This window comes from Odontesthes bonariensis, chromosome 24 (genome assembly GCF_027942865.1).
Source record: "Odontesthes bonariensis isolate fOdoBon6 chromosome 24, fOdoBon6.hap1, whole genome shotgun sequence".
NCBI classification, from domain to species: Eukaryota; Metazoa; Chordata; class Actinopteri; order Atheriniformes; family Atherinopsidae; genus Odontesthes; species Odontesthes bonariensis.
Genome location: NC_134529.1, coordinates 13,627,401 through 13,640,229, shown reverse-complemented (window position 1 = coordinate 13,640,229; position 12,829 = coordinate 13,627,401). Strand labels below are relative to the sequence as shown.

The following is a 12,829-nucleotide window of genomic DNA, read 5'->3' as shown; positions in this document are numbered from 1 at the left end:
ACAGTACAATCCTATCTTTGACTCATGGCAAAACACACAGTAATCTAACAACCTAAACAAGTCCCTCAGGGAGCACCAAGAAAATCTATGAAATGGAATGTTATATAAATGAATAAAGTTTGTCTGCATATGTATAGGAGTGTTAAAGCGTGGTCGCACACACAGGTAAGCCAGTCTTAAGCAGCACAGCCTCCCCTTCCCCTTAAACTCTAGCATGGGGCCCCTCTGCATACTTTAATAACTCAACTCACATGGTCCAAAACACCAGGGAAAGCAGTGTAATACTTAATTACACCCCGTCAGACTCAAACCAGACTGACATTCACTCCTGTTAGCCTCTCAGAATGTACCTCTCAGCTCCCTGAGTCTCTGACGGCATGGTGGACTGTGGGAGGATGGACTGGAGCGTGCATGTGTTTGCGTTTGGAAATCGATTTGACATCATATCCAGAACAATTACTAATGTGATCATTGTTCTGACCACTATATTTTTGTTTCTGCCTGATCTCATATAAAGCTGTTAGGCTTTTTCTTTTAAGGGGGAATTCCAAACCCACATTTGATCCATCACTTCACTAAAAAAACTGGTCTGTATGCTCAAACTCAAAGTGTGTTTAAGCTGCTCCTTCTCATCATAAAATGCACACAGAGATTAAATAAAATGTGTAAAAAAAACCAAACAGATGCATTGGCTTTAGTATGGTGCTGCAGGGACAAACAACTCTGTGACGCAGATGTAGGATACCAAGTTTCTCATGTGGTAAATCGGGTCTGTAATTGAAATCATAATCTGATTTAAACATTGGGTTAACATCAGGCTGCCACAGCCTTAAAATTTGCCGTCCTCCCTCTGGCAACACAACATGTGGAACAAAAGAGCAGCGTGTGGTTTTAAAACATTGTGATACATTTAGAGTTAAGGAAGCTAATATCTGCCTCAAGGTAACTGTTACCAAGACCGATAGTACACAAACATAAGCAAATACTCATCTGGGAAATAGTATTATTGTAGTAGGTTATAGTGTTATTCTTCTAAGATCTTTTATGGAAGGTCATGCAGTGTATTCATAGAGTATAGTGCCAGATATCTACAAAAATCTAAAGAAAAATTCTTCAACGTTACAGGCTGCATTTGGGCCACTCTACAGAGAGACATTAGTATGTATATTTCAGTTTATGTCTCAAATGGGCTTTATGCTTTACTACCTGGCTTGGAACCAGAACAATAGAGACTTGAAAGCACTGCTTCTTGCAAGCAAATGACTCACATGTAAATGAAGTGGGCAGGTACAGTATGTCAAACACTCCAAACGCATTAGTATTTCAAACCATTAGCATTTGTAGAATTGATTCAGTCAATGTCAATAAGAGAGTAAATGGGCTTGAGGGCACTGGGACCTGGATGAAAGGAAGACAAAGGGGAGGGATGCTAAAAGTTTAAGTATTTATTTGGCATACTTAATATGGTTGTGATAATGTTCCTTGCAGGCACTGGAACACTTTGGATCACAACAAAATGGTAACCAAATGTCCTACCTGCTCAAAAGCATCAGTTGAAGTGTTGCATGTTAACTGGTTCAACACTCAACAGATTTTTTTTTAAAAATGTTTCCTCATCACTCTAGCTTTTGTGTTGGGACCTTAGACACTTCAATAAAAACATAAAACATCAGTCATTCATTCATTTTCTATAACCGCTTATTCCTATTCGCAAGTCCATCACAGGGCACAACACATCAAGTAAATTGCAAATCTGTGGTTAGGGATTAGCTGCCATATGAGAAAACAAATTACTCACCAGGTATCTCTCGTCATCTTTCATCCCTGGTGTTCGGATGAGGTGGTTCTGCTCACCCCTCCAGTCACCAAAGCGACGAAAGAAATAGTTGGACAGGAACCGGTTGATGGGGTCCCGGATTATGTTGACATAGACAGGCTGCTCTATCCTGAACCTGACAAAATAAACACAAATGTAAGTTAAGACTTTAGAATAACTGCATATCTGAGAAAACAGGCAGGTAAGTATAAATATCTGCAGTTGAAAAGCTCCATACCTTGTAAAGTTGAGGAAGTGAACATGTCTTGTATAGAGGAATGGCATGGGGATCTTACTAATGTTTTTCATGAGATCCACCTGTACAAAGGAAACACACACACAGAAACACAGCTTACGTTAAAGAGGATATATTAGGTCTTTTGGGTTTTTTCATTTCCTTTAACGTATTTTGTGGCTTTTTGAAGCATTTCAAAAGTCTGCCAAGTTTTTAGGAGCACATTCAAAACCAAGGAGTCATTCTATCCCACAAAAGACTCTCCTCAACTCTGAAACCCCCTGTTTGTGGTCAAGGCTTTTCCTCTGTTACTTATCTATATCTGCGTGTAACACATTTACATGAATGACCAGCCGGCTCACATTCTTCGACCATTTTTGACCAATCAGGTGACTATTCAAGGACTAGTCAAGGCCTTTTAGGAGTGTGGGCTTTAAAGACTCAGGAGCTAAAACAGAAAATACCTTGAAAATGCTAGTCAGTCACTTGAGTCTATTGTTTCTTCACTAAGACTGGAAACAACTGGTCAGCCACATCATTTTAATCTTGGCCAGGTTTGATACGATTCATAAGGTTGTATCTGTTACTCCCTAACGTGTGTTAAGTTTTAGGCTACGGCTACACGGAAACAAAACGAGTTTTTTTTTTAAAACGGGTACGAAAATTCTTGCAACCACACGGCAACGCTGCTGTAAAGACTCAGGTCCAGACGAAAACGGATGAAAACGATGAAACGATGCAGTACACACGCCACTGTGTCACCCCACGCTGTGAGACAATAGAGAAGTCTCACAGCGTCAACGTTTGACTGACGCAAAAACGTTTTCGCTGTAATAATGGAAACGAAACGACCTCGTTTTCAAACTTTCCCACTCTGGAACCCGTTCTCAAAAACTATCGTTTTGGGGTAGTGGGAACGCCGGCTCCGTGTGGCCACGACAGCGAAACGATAAGAAAAAGTATCGTTTACAGTGAAAAACGTTTTCGTGTAGCCGCAGCCTTATTCAATACAAGCAAAACACCACGTCGAGCAAACAAATCTCCTCTTTCACATCCTCTAAATTAGCATAAGAAATTACTAACAACGCCCTGTGATGGACTGGTGACCTGTCCAGGGTGTACCACGGGAAAGGGATTCTTAGTAATCATACCACAGAATAGCACATACTATCCCTCGGGACACTGTTGTTAAAATGTAACCAAGAATTTGGATTATGCACGGATAAATTTGGCCAAGAATTTAGATTTGTGGCTATGGGTGCACCTCGATGCACTCTAAAGAATGTTGATTTGTTGTTCAAACTAACCTCACATCAATGAAACATTGTAATGTCCCATTTTTTCTTCTCTCACAATGTTCAATCCCAAAGATCATGTTTCTCCAATTTTATTCACAGGAAAGCTAAGACTTTTAAAGCCGTTATTCCAAGACTCTTTATCCTTTGTACCTACAGGGTTTCCAGGTGTGCATGGAAAGACAGACTGGAAGCAGCCAAAGTAGACACAGGCAGATATCAAAGCAGGGCCATATACAGGGCAGATCTTTAGCATGATCTTTTACAGAAGGCCCTGAAACTCAATCCAAAATGCGTAGTCATTCCACACTAAAATACTTCCATACTGGAATAACATACCATGATATCATAACTTGTATTTCCATCACTCCTTTTACAATTCCCCTTAAGTTTTCAATAAATTCAAATTTTCATAAGAATGACTGGATATTTAAGAGGTCCATTGAGAATTGAGCCACTGCCCCAAACCTCAGCTTTTATTAATGCCCACATCAATACAGTTGATGAACTAGCCCATAAACTCTGAAATTCAATCACAAGAAAGGTAAATTTAGCACTTCTCAAAGTTTTATGTGACCCATTTATCTTCCCTTTCTTACATTTTCACCTTTGTTGCTTTCCAATACATAATGAATCATTGCTTTTCCACTATTGCAGCGTGTCATAGAATGAACTGCTTCCAGGAACTTTTTTCCTTCGGACAGTTACACAATGCATACTATCCTCCAAATATCCTGTGTCGCATTATGCATGCCCCTAAAGCATTGAGCAGGTGTTTGTATGGCAGGGACAGGGACAAGATCCCGCAGAAAGCCTCGAAGTATTGCTAATATAATCTGAAAATGAAAGGTAAGTGTGCGCTTAGTCCTGTCAATTTTAAGGTATCTGCAGTGCGAAACGTTTGGTGAGAGATGAGGCTGGCCCACAAAGCTAATAGCTGTTGACAGGTAGGGATAATTCATGGCTGGGCCATTCTGGAAACACAGGCAAGCATTTGTAAAAGCTAACATGTAGTGAATTAACCTATCACTCTGTTTTCCAGTATGATGTAGTCATGAACTTTTCAAGAAAGAAGCAAAGACAGAAACACAAAGGTATATGATAAGATAGAAAAGGAGGAGGTTTCAACAACAGCAATGCCAGGAAGACTCCACGCTATAATGGCTTTCCAACTTACAGCCCCTGGCTGCTGTCATTGCCTTGCCTTAAAAAAAAAACAAACAGGGTTTTCACTGATGATCAAATGGTCAATTAAGACTCCTGAAAGTCAATCTAATATCAAATGGCTCTTCCTAAGAGCTGCGAATATACCATCATCCTGTGTTCAAGTGAGGGGATGAGCAATGTAGGCATAGCAGCCCATAGGCTGGGGACGGCTGAGATGTCCCCAGGATGTTCATATTCATGTCACTTAATTCATATTAAGTGGCATGAATATGAAAATATAAAGGGAATTTTTAAAAAGATCATAATAGAATAATAACCCTAATCGCCCACTGCTTTGATAACTGTGCATTTTTAACACTTAATACAAGGGGTTGCAAAAAAAAAAGAAAAAAAAAGACAGAAACCAAGAGCAAAGACGTTGTGTTTATGCATACACACAGAAAAATCAAAAGAACTAACAAATGCTTTAAATATGAATTATGCATCCCAATGGGGGAAATGGGCATGGTGGGTTAATTAACAAAATGTGACTGGAGGTGTTTCCTTGGCAAATTGAAAAACTCCCCTTGGCATCTAGGCTTCCAGATGAGCGACTGGAAAGCAGCAGGATGTGCTTAGTCAATGAACCAGGAAACTATCAATGAAGCATTCCTCTGGAACAGAATCTAAAAGCTCCAAGAAAGAAAAAGCACAGTTATTTCAGAGGAGACAGGCAGCGGCAGGCTGAGTGTGAGGCAAAGACGCACTGATTTAAATCATCCGTCCGAGTTTGGAGTAGTAGCTGCTCGTCATGCAAAGAGAAACTGAAAAAAAACTCACTTTCTTTTACTTTTTTCTGCTTGACTGATATGATACGCTGTAAATGAGGTATCATGTTTTCACTTTCTCTTTTACTCTTTATGTTGTCAATAACTCCAGAGCCAATTTCCTCCACTCCTCTGCTAAGATGGTTACATTTCACCCTGTCATTACTGTTTCCATCGGCTTTCATACAAAGACTTATGCAGCAAAAAGGCGCTGTTCTGCTGAGGAACTGTTTCAACAACTTGCTCATACAAACCATATATTGGCACCTGTTATGTCATAGCAACACTATTTGAATTGCAACAGCAATATGTGTACTTGTTTATGTACACAAGGCAGTTAATCTAAGGCCCCAGTCAGATTTGAGCTTCACACCCTCCCTCCTCTCTATAAACTCAGTACATTTCCACTTGCTCTGCTTCCAGCTTCTATGGGTCTCTTCTTGTATAAATCGTACAATTTGTAAAGTTTTCATTACCACTGAGGAACATATTTCACCACTCTGTGTCCATTCTCAGCTCAGCAATATCCTCTTCTTTCTACTTTCTATTCTACTTTAAAAAGGTTTTTAAATGGTCTCTCAGTATTCCCTCCCCCACACATGGCTGGTGTGCACACGCAGAATGCTTTTGGCACATTTGGGGAGTTAATGTGTGTGTGTGTGTGTGTGTTTGCTGACCCAACCCCTCAGTCTGCTGTCTGGCCAGACCCCCCTCTCATTTACCAAGAAGGGATACAAGGAGAAAGTGGAGGATTCCAGGCATACCTGCATCACCCCCTCCTCCTTGAGCCCCAGTGGTGTCCTCACAGGGCTCATCGGGGGAAACAGAGGAGGAGCTGGAATCACAGAAAGCTTTGACTGCTGCCCTGGGTTTAACCTTATTTAACCCACCTATACATTTCAGTGAGAGTGAAAGACAAGTCTAGTCTATCAGAGAGATTCCAAAAGAATCGGTTCAAATATGCATTGGCTTTGAAATTGTTTTGTGTTAATTACCTACGTGGAGTCACAAAAAATGTCGGCTGACCTGAAATTAAATGTCCCATCTTATCCAATTCTCATTAAATAGCCAAATACATTGCTGCAATGAGCATCTGTGCCTGGTCATGACTGCAGAGCGAATATTTCTTCACAGTAATGCAAAGAAAAGCTCTTTAAACTTTAGTCTCTTTTCTTGATGTTTTGAATCAAGCCCCCCCCCCCAAAAAAAAAATGTCTTCTGTCTTTCTCTGCCACTGAGCATGCTCCCCCAAAGAGCTGAGGAGGAGAGATGGTTCATTGTACTGTATGCCTCAAGTCAGAGGAAGACGTACAAGGTTCCAGACGAATAAGCCACCGTCACATTTGGCAAGCCAAGCACAAGATGTCGACCCTGGGCAAACCCAATAATGCATTACTGGGGGAGCCAGCAGGAAAGCTGTCCAAAGACTGCAATGCAAAGAACCACAGCTGACGAGACCAGCATCTCTAAACTTAGGCGACATGCGTCTGCATCTGCATAAGTCAACATGCACTGAAGTACACAGGCAAACAAACGCACAAAGAAGGAGGCCAAGTTTACTGAATAGCACATAAACACAAGCGCACTCTTAAAGAGACCCCCTCCCCAACAGCACCGAGCTAAGACCATGTGGAATGCACACACGCTTTCTGGGAAGCGTTGCTTGGACCATTCACAGAGACGTTTTATTTCAAAAGACCTAATGACACTAATGGTGTTAAGCCACTGAGCGTGCAGCCAACACTGACACGAGCAAACAAGTAACTGCTTCAATAATATTGACCTACCATCTACAAGAAATCGGTCAGTAATGGCGTTACATATTTAGCATTGGCTAACCATTCCCAAGTGGTTAGCCTCTTCCTAAAGTAACATCATGAGAGGATGTGAGTCACTGCTGCAATACTCCCACACATTACATGATTAAGTTGCTTACACATACAGATGGCTTAAGTAATCACTGTGTTACTGAGAAACACTGATGTGACAAGAGAAAAATGACGCACCAGTTCTGAGAAGCCAAAAACTATTATTGCACTCAGATTTCACTGGAAATTTCAGATCTTTTTGGGGTAATTTTTTTTTTTGCGTTTGCCTTGGGGAACATCGAACTTCAGGGTCAGCTGGTCATTGATGGTATAACTTCCAGGAGTCAGAATAAAATGAATCATAAAGCAGATCTGATTCGAATGCAGTTTTTAGGTACAAGAATAACCATACGATGCTCTCTGATTTCATAGAAGAGAGCAAATTGTATTTTCTATTCCAATAACCACGATCATTTTGTAATCATAGTTACGAGCTTCATGGTACAATTTGTAAACACAACATAACTAAGCTTAAACAATCTAATAATTTATTTTTCGTTTTAAATTACAGCAGATTTTTTTTTTTCTTAAGATGTTCCAGAAAAAAATTAAAGGGGCATCCTGATCCTTCATCCTTGTTATCACACTGAATGAAGGCAAACACTGAATAAGCTCCTCTAAATGCTTGCAGGGACCACTCTGTTCTGTAAGTAAATACAAACCTGTAAAAGCTTTTTTTCCACATACAGTCAGTGTTTGCCTTGAACAGGGACATTGCTCGGTGTTCTAAGGATTTAACATCGGCTCATTTAAATCTGGATATATACACTAAAGTTATAAGACAAAGGCTTGGTTCAACTTGTTTATATTACTCATTCATGATTATCACTGGTTTTCAATGTGGAATGTAAAGAATAAAAACAAAATAAACTAATTCAAGCACTGTTTAATGTCCCACATATTAGCAGCGTTATCACAATGATGAAGAAATGAAAAAAGTAAGAATGAAAAAATGGCAATTTGTGAGATGTGAATTTAAGGGAAGGTATGTGGTATGTTTAGTTTTTTAATCCACTGAAGTTGTTATCGATAGCCCACAGTGAAAAAAATGTATACGGATTTTACTGTGGGTTCATCTATTAGAGCATCAGAACAAAAAAAGGTGCACCCTGATTTGTTTACCTGTTCATGTTTGGTGAGGCGTGTTTTATTGTGGATGTCTGAGGAGACGAGGTTGAACTGATGTTTCTCAGCCAGCAACCTCAGTAAGATCACAACTGTCCGGCTGCCACACTTCCCCACACGGTTATAAACCACCTGGCTGGGGAACGGGAGCACCTGCAAACAAACAGACAAAGAGAGTGATGAATGTGTTAAACTGATGATACATTGATATATTCAAGCTGTTACTGTCACAGTTTAAATATGCATTCAATAACAATGTGTGTTATATTCATTAGCATGTGTTTTTGTCCCTACATACAGAAGCAGAGTAGGAAAAAAAAAAGGTTTGGATGAAAGTGTGAAATGTGATACAAAGACGAGAAAAAAAGGTCAAAAACTGAAGAAATGTATCAAACCCTGTCTGGATTCTCTTTCTTTCTCTTCTCTGATCTTTGGCCTCTGGTTTTCACATCTACTCTCCCCAGAGCTGGGCTCCATTGACCTCAGACACATTGCCTTTCAGCTACAAAACACACCAAGACTGAGCATAGGTGCACATGCTTTCATCTATTTTCTCTTCATACACTCATTCCTCCACTGAACTAAGTAAGAATGTGCTGCGAAGCATTACTGACACAACTTTTTAGCATTTTACCAGATGCGCGCACACACACAGGCAACAGCAGGTCCTCGTACACACCTCATGACTCACCAATTAAGCAAGCAGCTCAGACATGATTCAGACACTAAAAATAAAAAAGATTAAAAAAAAAAACCTTCCTATTTCTGAGGGAGGAAGTTGATGCTTACATGCACATTCAACATTTTAGCACAAGGGTGGCAAGAATGCACTAATTCAGCAATTATCTCTAAGGGCCTGTGAGGTTTACACAAGTGGGCCCTTAAGAATGAAGGCTATACAAGCAAATTTACCAGATAGAAGATGAAAAGGACAGAATAATAGCGAGACGGACAAGTCGCTGAGGAGAAATCTGGAAAATATCTTTTAAAAGTGAATTATAACAAATGAAAACAGACAGATTTGTTATGCAATCGTAAAAAAAACCCTTTACTCTCATCATTTTAATGAGGCTTTCCTGTAAATCAGATGTCACAGAGATGGAGCATCGCGTTAGTTCTGGCAGACCACGTAGTCAACGCGCCCTTGCCTATTGGCTGACGCCGACCCAACCCTTATGGCTCCGCAACCAGCTGTGCTCAATTGGGTAATCAGCTGATGCTCGCAATTGGATGCTGGCATTTGGGGCACTTCATTTAAACTAGGTTTGCTGTCACTGCTTTTTTTTGCTCTCTGCTTGCACCCACCACCTCCCCTGCTCCACCGACTTCTCATTGCAAACAATGTCATACTGTTGTTCATTGTTGCTTGCTCTGTTCTAGGGGGTTTGTTGCCTTTACAGCAAATGGAAGGCACTCCACCTGAGGATGCTGCTGTTCCCTGTCTTGGCTTCCATGGAGCTCATGGGAAAGTCGGGAACTTCCTCCGAACAGAGCCATACCGCCAAACATAAATTGTATGCATTCAGAATAAGCTTCTGAAATTCATCTCTGTTTCTCGTCTCATTTTGACGAGAGTGGTTCTGACAGAAATACATTCGTGCCAGCAGTCCCTGTGAAGCAACCAGTTCGTACGTTCCAACAACAAGCTAAGTAACTGGCCTGCAATGCTGTAGTCTTACTGGGCAGATCAAAATGACCACTCACCTGCCTATTTCTCACGCCACAGGGACAAAAAATGATTGTTCATCTCTAGTTAATATCAGTGCTCTTCAGATCTGGTGCAGTTTCCACACCACAGAGGTCAGCATGGCCTCAAACATTGTCTAAATTTCTCCTGCGTACGCCAAAAGCAGCAGGCCCACCCGAGCACAGATTCAGCAACAACAGCGCAGGTCTCTCTGAATTTGTGCCAGAGCCCAGGGAAAACAAAGAAAAGTCACAAGAGGATGGATATTGACTAAGCCGAGGAAGGAAAAGAAAATAAATAAACTTAGCTAAATGTTAAGCGAAATCACAGGTCATCGCTGTATCAGTCCCCCTTCTGGTATTTTCTTGTATTTCATGAGAGATGGTTGCTTTTTGGCACAAGAAATGTGTAGTTACATTTACTCATACTTAGGAATGGACGTAAATGGAAAACAATTACTTATGATAATAAAAATAACATAATAACAACATATGCATATAAATCCCTTTAAGACTGGGAGTTACATTGGCATGCTACTTTCTTTCAAGTCTGATGTGATGTGAGTGTACTTCATATGATATAATTTCATAAGTTCTCATGACCATTTGGGCAAAAGAAACAATAAGAGGGGAAGGTTTAAGGTTTAATGTGAGGCTTTAAGGCTTTCTATCGGCTCCAAATACTGAGAGATGAAGGTTTTAGTGAATGTTGACAGATTTAAGGTTTAGGAAGCTGTTTTCAAACACCACATTTAAAAAAAATCAAACCTTAGTTCTTAGGGGGCTCAAGAAGCTCCCACAAGTTAACAATAGTTTTTTTGTTGACAGGCATGCTCCAGCTTGTGTCCCTTGCATGAACTCAAAGCGCCATTGTGGGTCATCCAAAAAAAAAAGGACAAAAAAAAAAAACATGTTCCAATGGATCAAAGTCTTATCAATAGCAACAGTTGCTTAAGTTTTGGAAAAAGATTTCAAGCAGATTGGAAATGGTTCTCTTGGACAGCGGTCTTACATTCCTCAGTGTCTGCCAAATAACCGCAGACATCTCAGCTTGTGACAATAACGAGGCGGGCGAAATAGATGCAGTGTTTTGCAGGACATCAGTCCCTGCTGATATCATGACAAATGACTGTGTCAAACTTCCAACGACCTGCTGATGAATAACACTGGAAGAACACCAGACATGCTATCAAAAGACCAAATCTCCCACTGGCATTGAAAGCACAAAAAGGGCGATCTTTCAGTTTGTGCTATTATTTTTCTTTTTCTGTAGAGCTTAGATTTCTGATACCTGCTGTGAGAAATGTCCATAACGTTTGAAAGTAAAGAGACTCAATTGTAGATATATGGAGTAAAAAATATAAATAAGTAGTATGTAGGGGGGCATTTTAAATTGGAGCATTTGGATGCTTATTCTGAGCGGACTGTGAGGAGAGGACTTTCTCACTCGACTTTCCAGGAAACCCACAACAGCTGCCTTCCCCACTAACCTTCTTGGGAAATAAGTTTTTGCAGATTTCAGTTAGTCCTGATCTGGGTTCAGTGCTTCCCACTTTAAACTCTGCAGGGCATGTCGAGGGGAGAAGAGAGGAGATTCTAAGCATTTCCTGTTTTGAATAAGCGGAGAATGAAACATTGTGACAGTGTTTCTATCAAAATGTTTCCGTGAATTAACATGAATTTATTTCAAAAGAATAAAAAGAAAATTGAGGATTCAGACAAAAAAATATATCAGTCACAATTGTGGTGGATGAAGTTGGAAAATGTGTACCTTAAAGTCATATAGACACATTTAACACATGCATAAAAATGAAGAGGGGACATTCCAGTCGTGTTTCCATGCGCATAAAGTTTCAAAGCTGTATTCTGGGAGAACTTGGGTTTTTCCATACGTTCTCATTTTCACTGCACTTTCAACTCAAATTCTGATCACTCCCTACATTTACCAGAACCGCAGCTTTCTGAGCACACATGATCTAGGATGTCAGACCGCCACTGGAATTGCAGATCAATTCCAACTGCAGGGGCATGTCAACAAAAAGATAATGAGAGATGTGGCAGATGCCGCTTGCCACTGACATGGCATTAGCAGAGTCTGTGTGGGAGACGAGATGACAGCTGATATGGAATCAGTGAAAGTTTGCAACTAATTTACAACAACTGTCAGCCTATTCTGTCCATCTGCCTGTAAAGTTTTTATAATTTCAGCACATGGTCGCTGTGCTCTCATTTCATTTCACTGAGCCAGAGTGAGAGGGAATAGATCTGCTTTGACACTTTATATTTGTAAAAAAAGAGGGTGCAGGGTGCAGCTGTAGGGAGTGAAAGGGCTGTAGAAAATGTTGTATCTTCAGCAAACAATTGAACAAAACAACAACGAAATCATGCTGATGGTGCATGTAATGTAAATTGCTGTACTAATTATTAACAACCCTCATCTGGTTGATAAGTTGAACGAGCCCTTTTATATTTGTCCTGACTTTTTTATTTTTATTCGTTTCTATGTCTTAGTACTTGTCTTGAAACAAGAAAGTTCAGAAAATGGTCTCAAATACCTACCACCACTAAGACCTCAAACTTGGGCTACTGCACCCATAGATGGCTCAGTAGTGACCAAGTTTACTCATTTTGCAGTTTACGAACATAAAATCTTTTGAGTTACTGCTCCATAGTTCTAAAAATCTCTTTCAACACCTCAAAAGTGACTCAGGATTATTCAGATATTTGTGAAGTCGTCATAGGATATTCCAAGTCAGTTCATTTTGATTATGCAGCCCCATTTCCACCCATTGAGTAATTGACCTTATATTCAAATTATACTTTTCAGGGTT

At 40.3% G+C, this 12,829-nt stretch overlaps 1 protein-coding gene across 1 annotated transcript in view; it reads right to left on the bottom strand.

The window, feature by feature from the left end:
* usta (uronyl 2-sulfotransferase a) overlaps positions 1-12,829 on the bottom strand; it is a 54,185-nt gene that overhangs the window by 6,895 nt on the left and 34,461 nt on the right. Inside the window, exons 3-5 of the mRNA XM_075458915.1 lie at positions 8,310-8,465; positions 2,055-2,134; positions 1,799-1,952 (exon numbers count right to left, since the gene is read on the bottom strand). Coding sequence (XP_075315030.1) covers positions 1,799-1,952; positions 2,055-2,134; positions 8,310-8,465 — 390 coding nt within the window. The remainder of the gene's footprint in view (positions 1-1,798; positions 1,953-2,054; positions 2,135-8,309; positions 8,466-12,829) is intronic.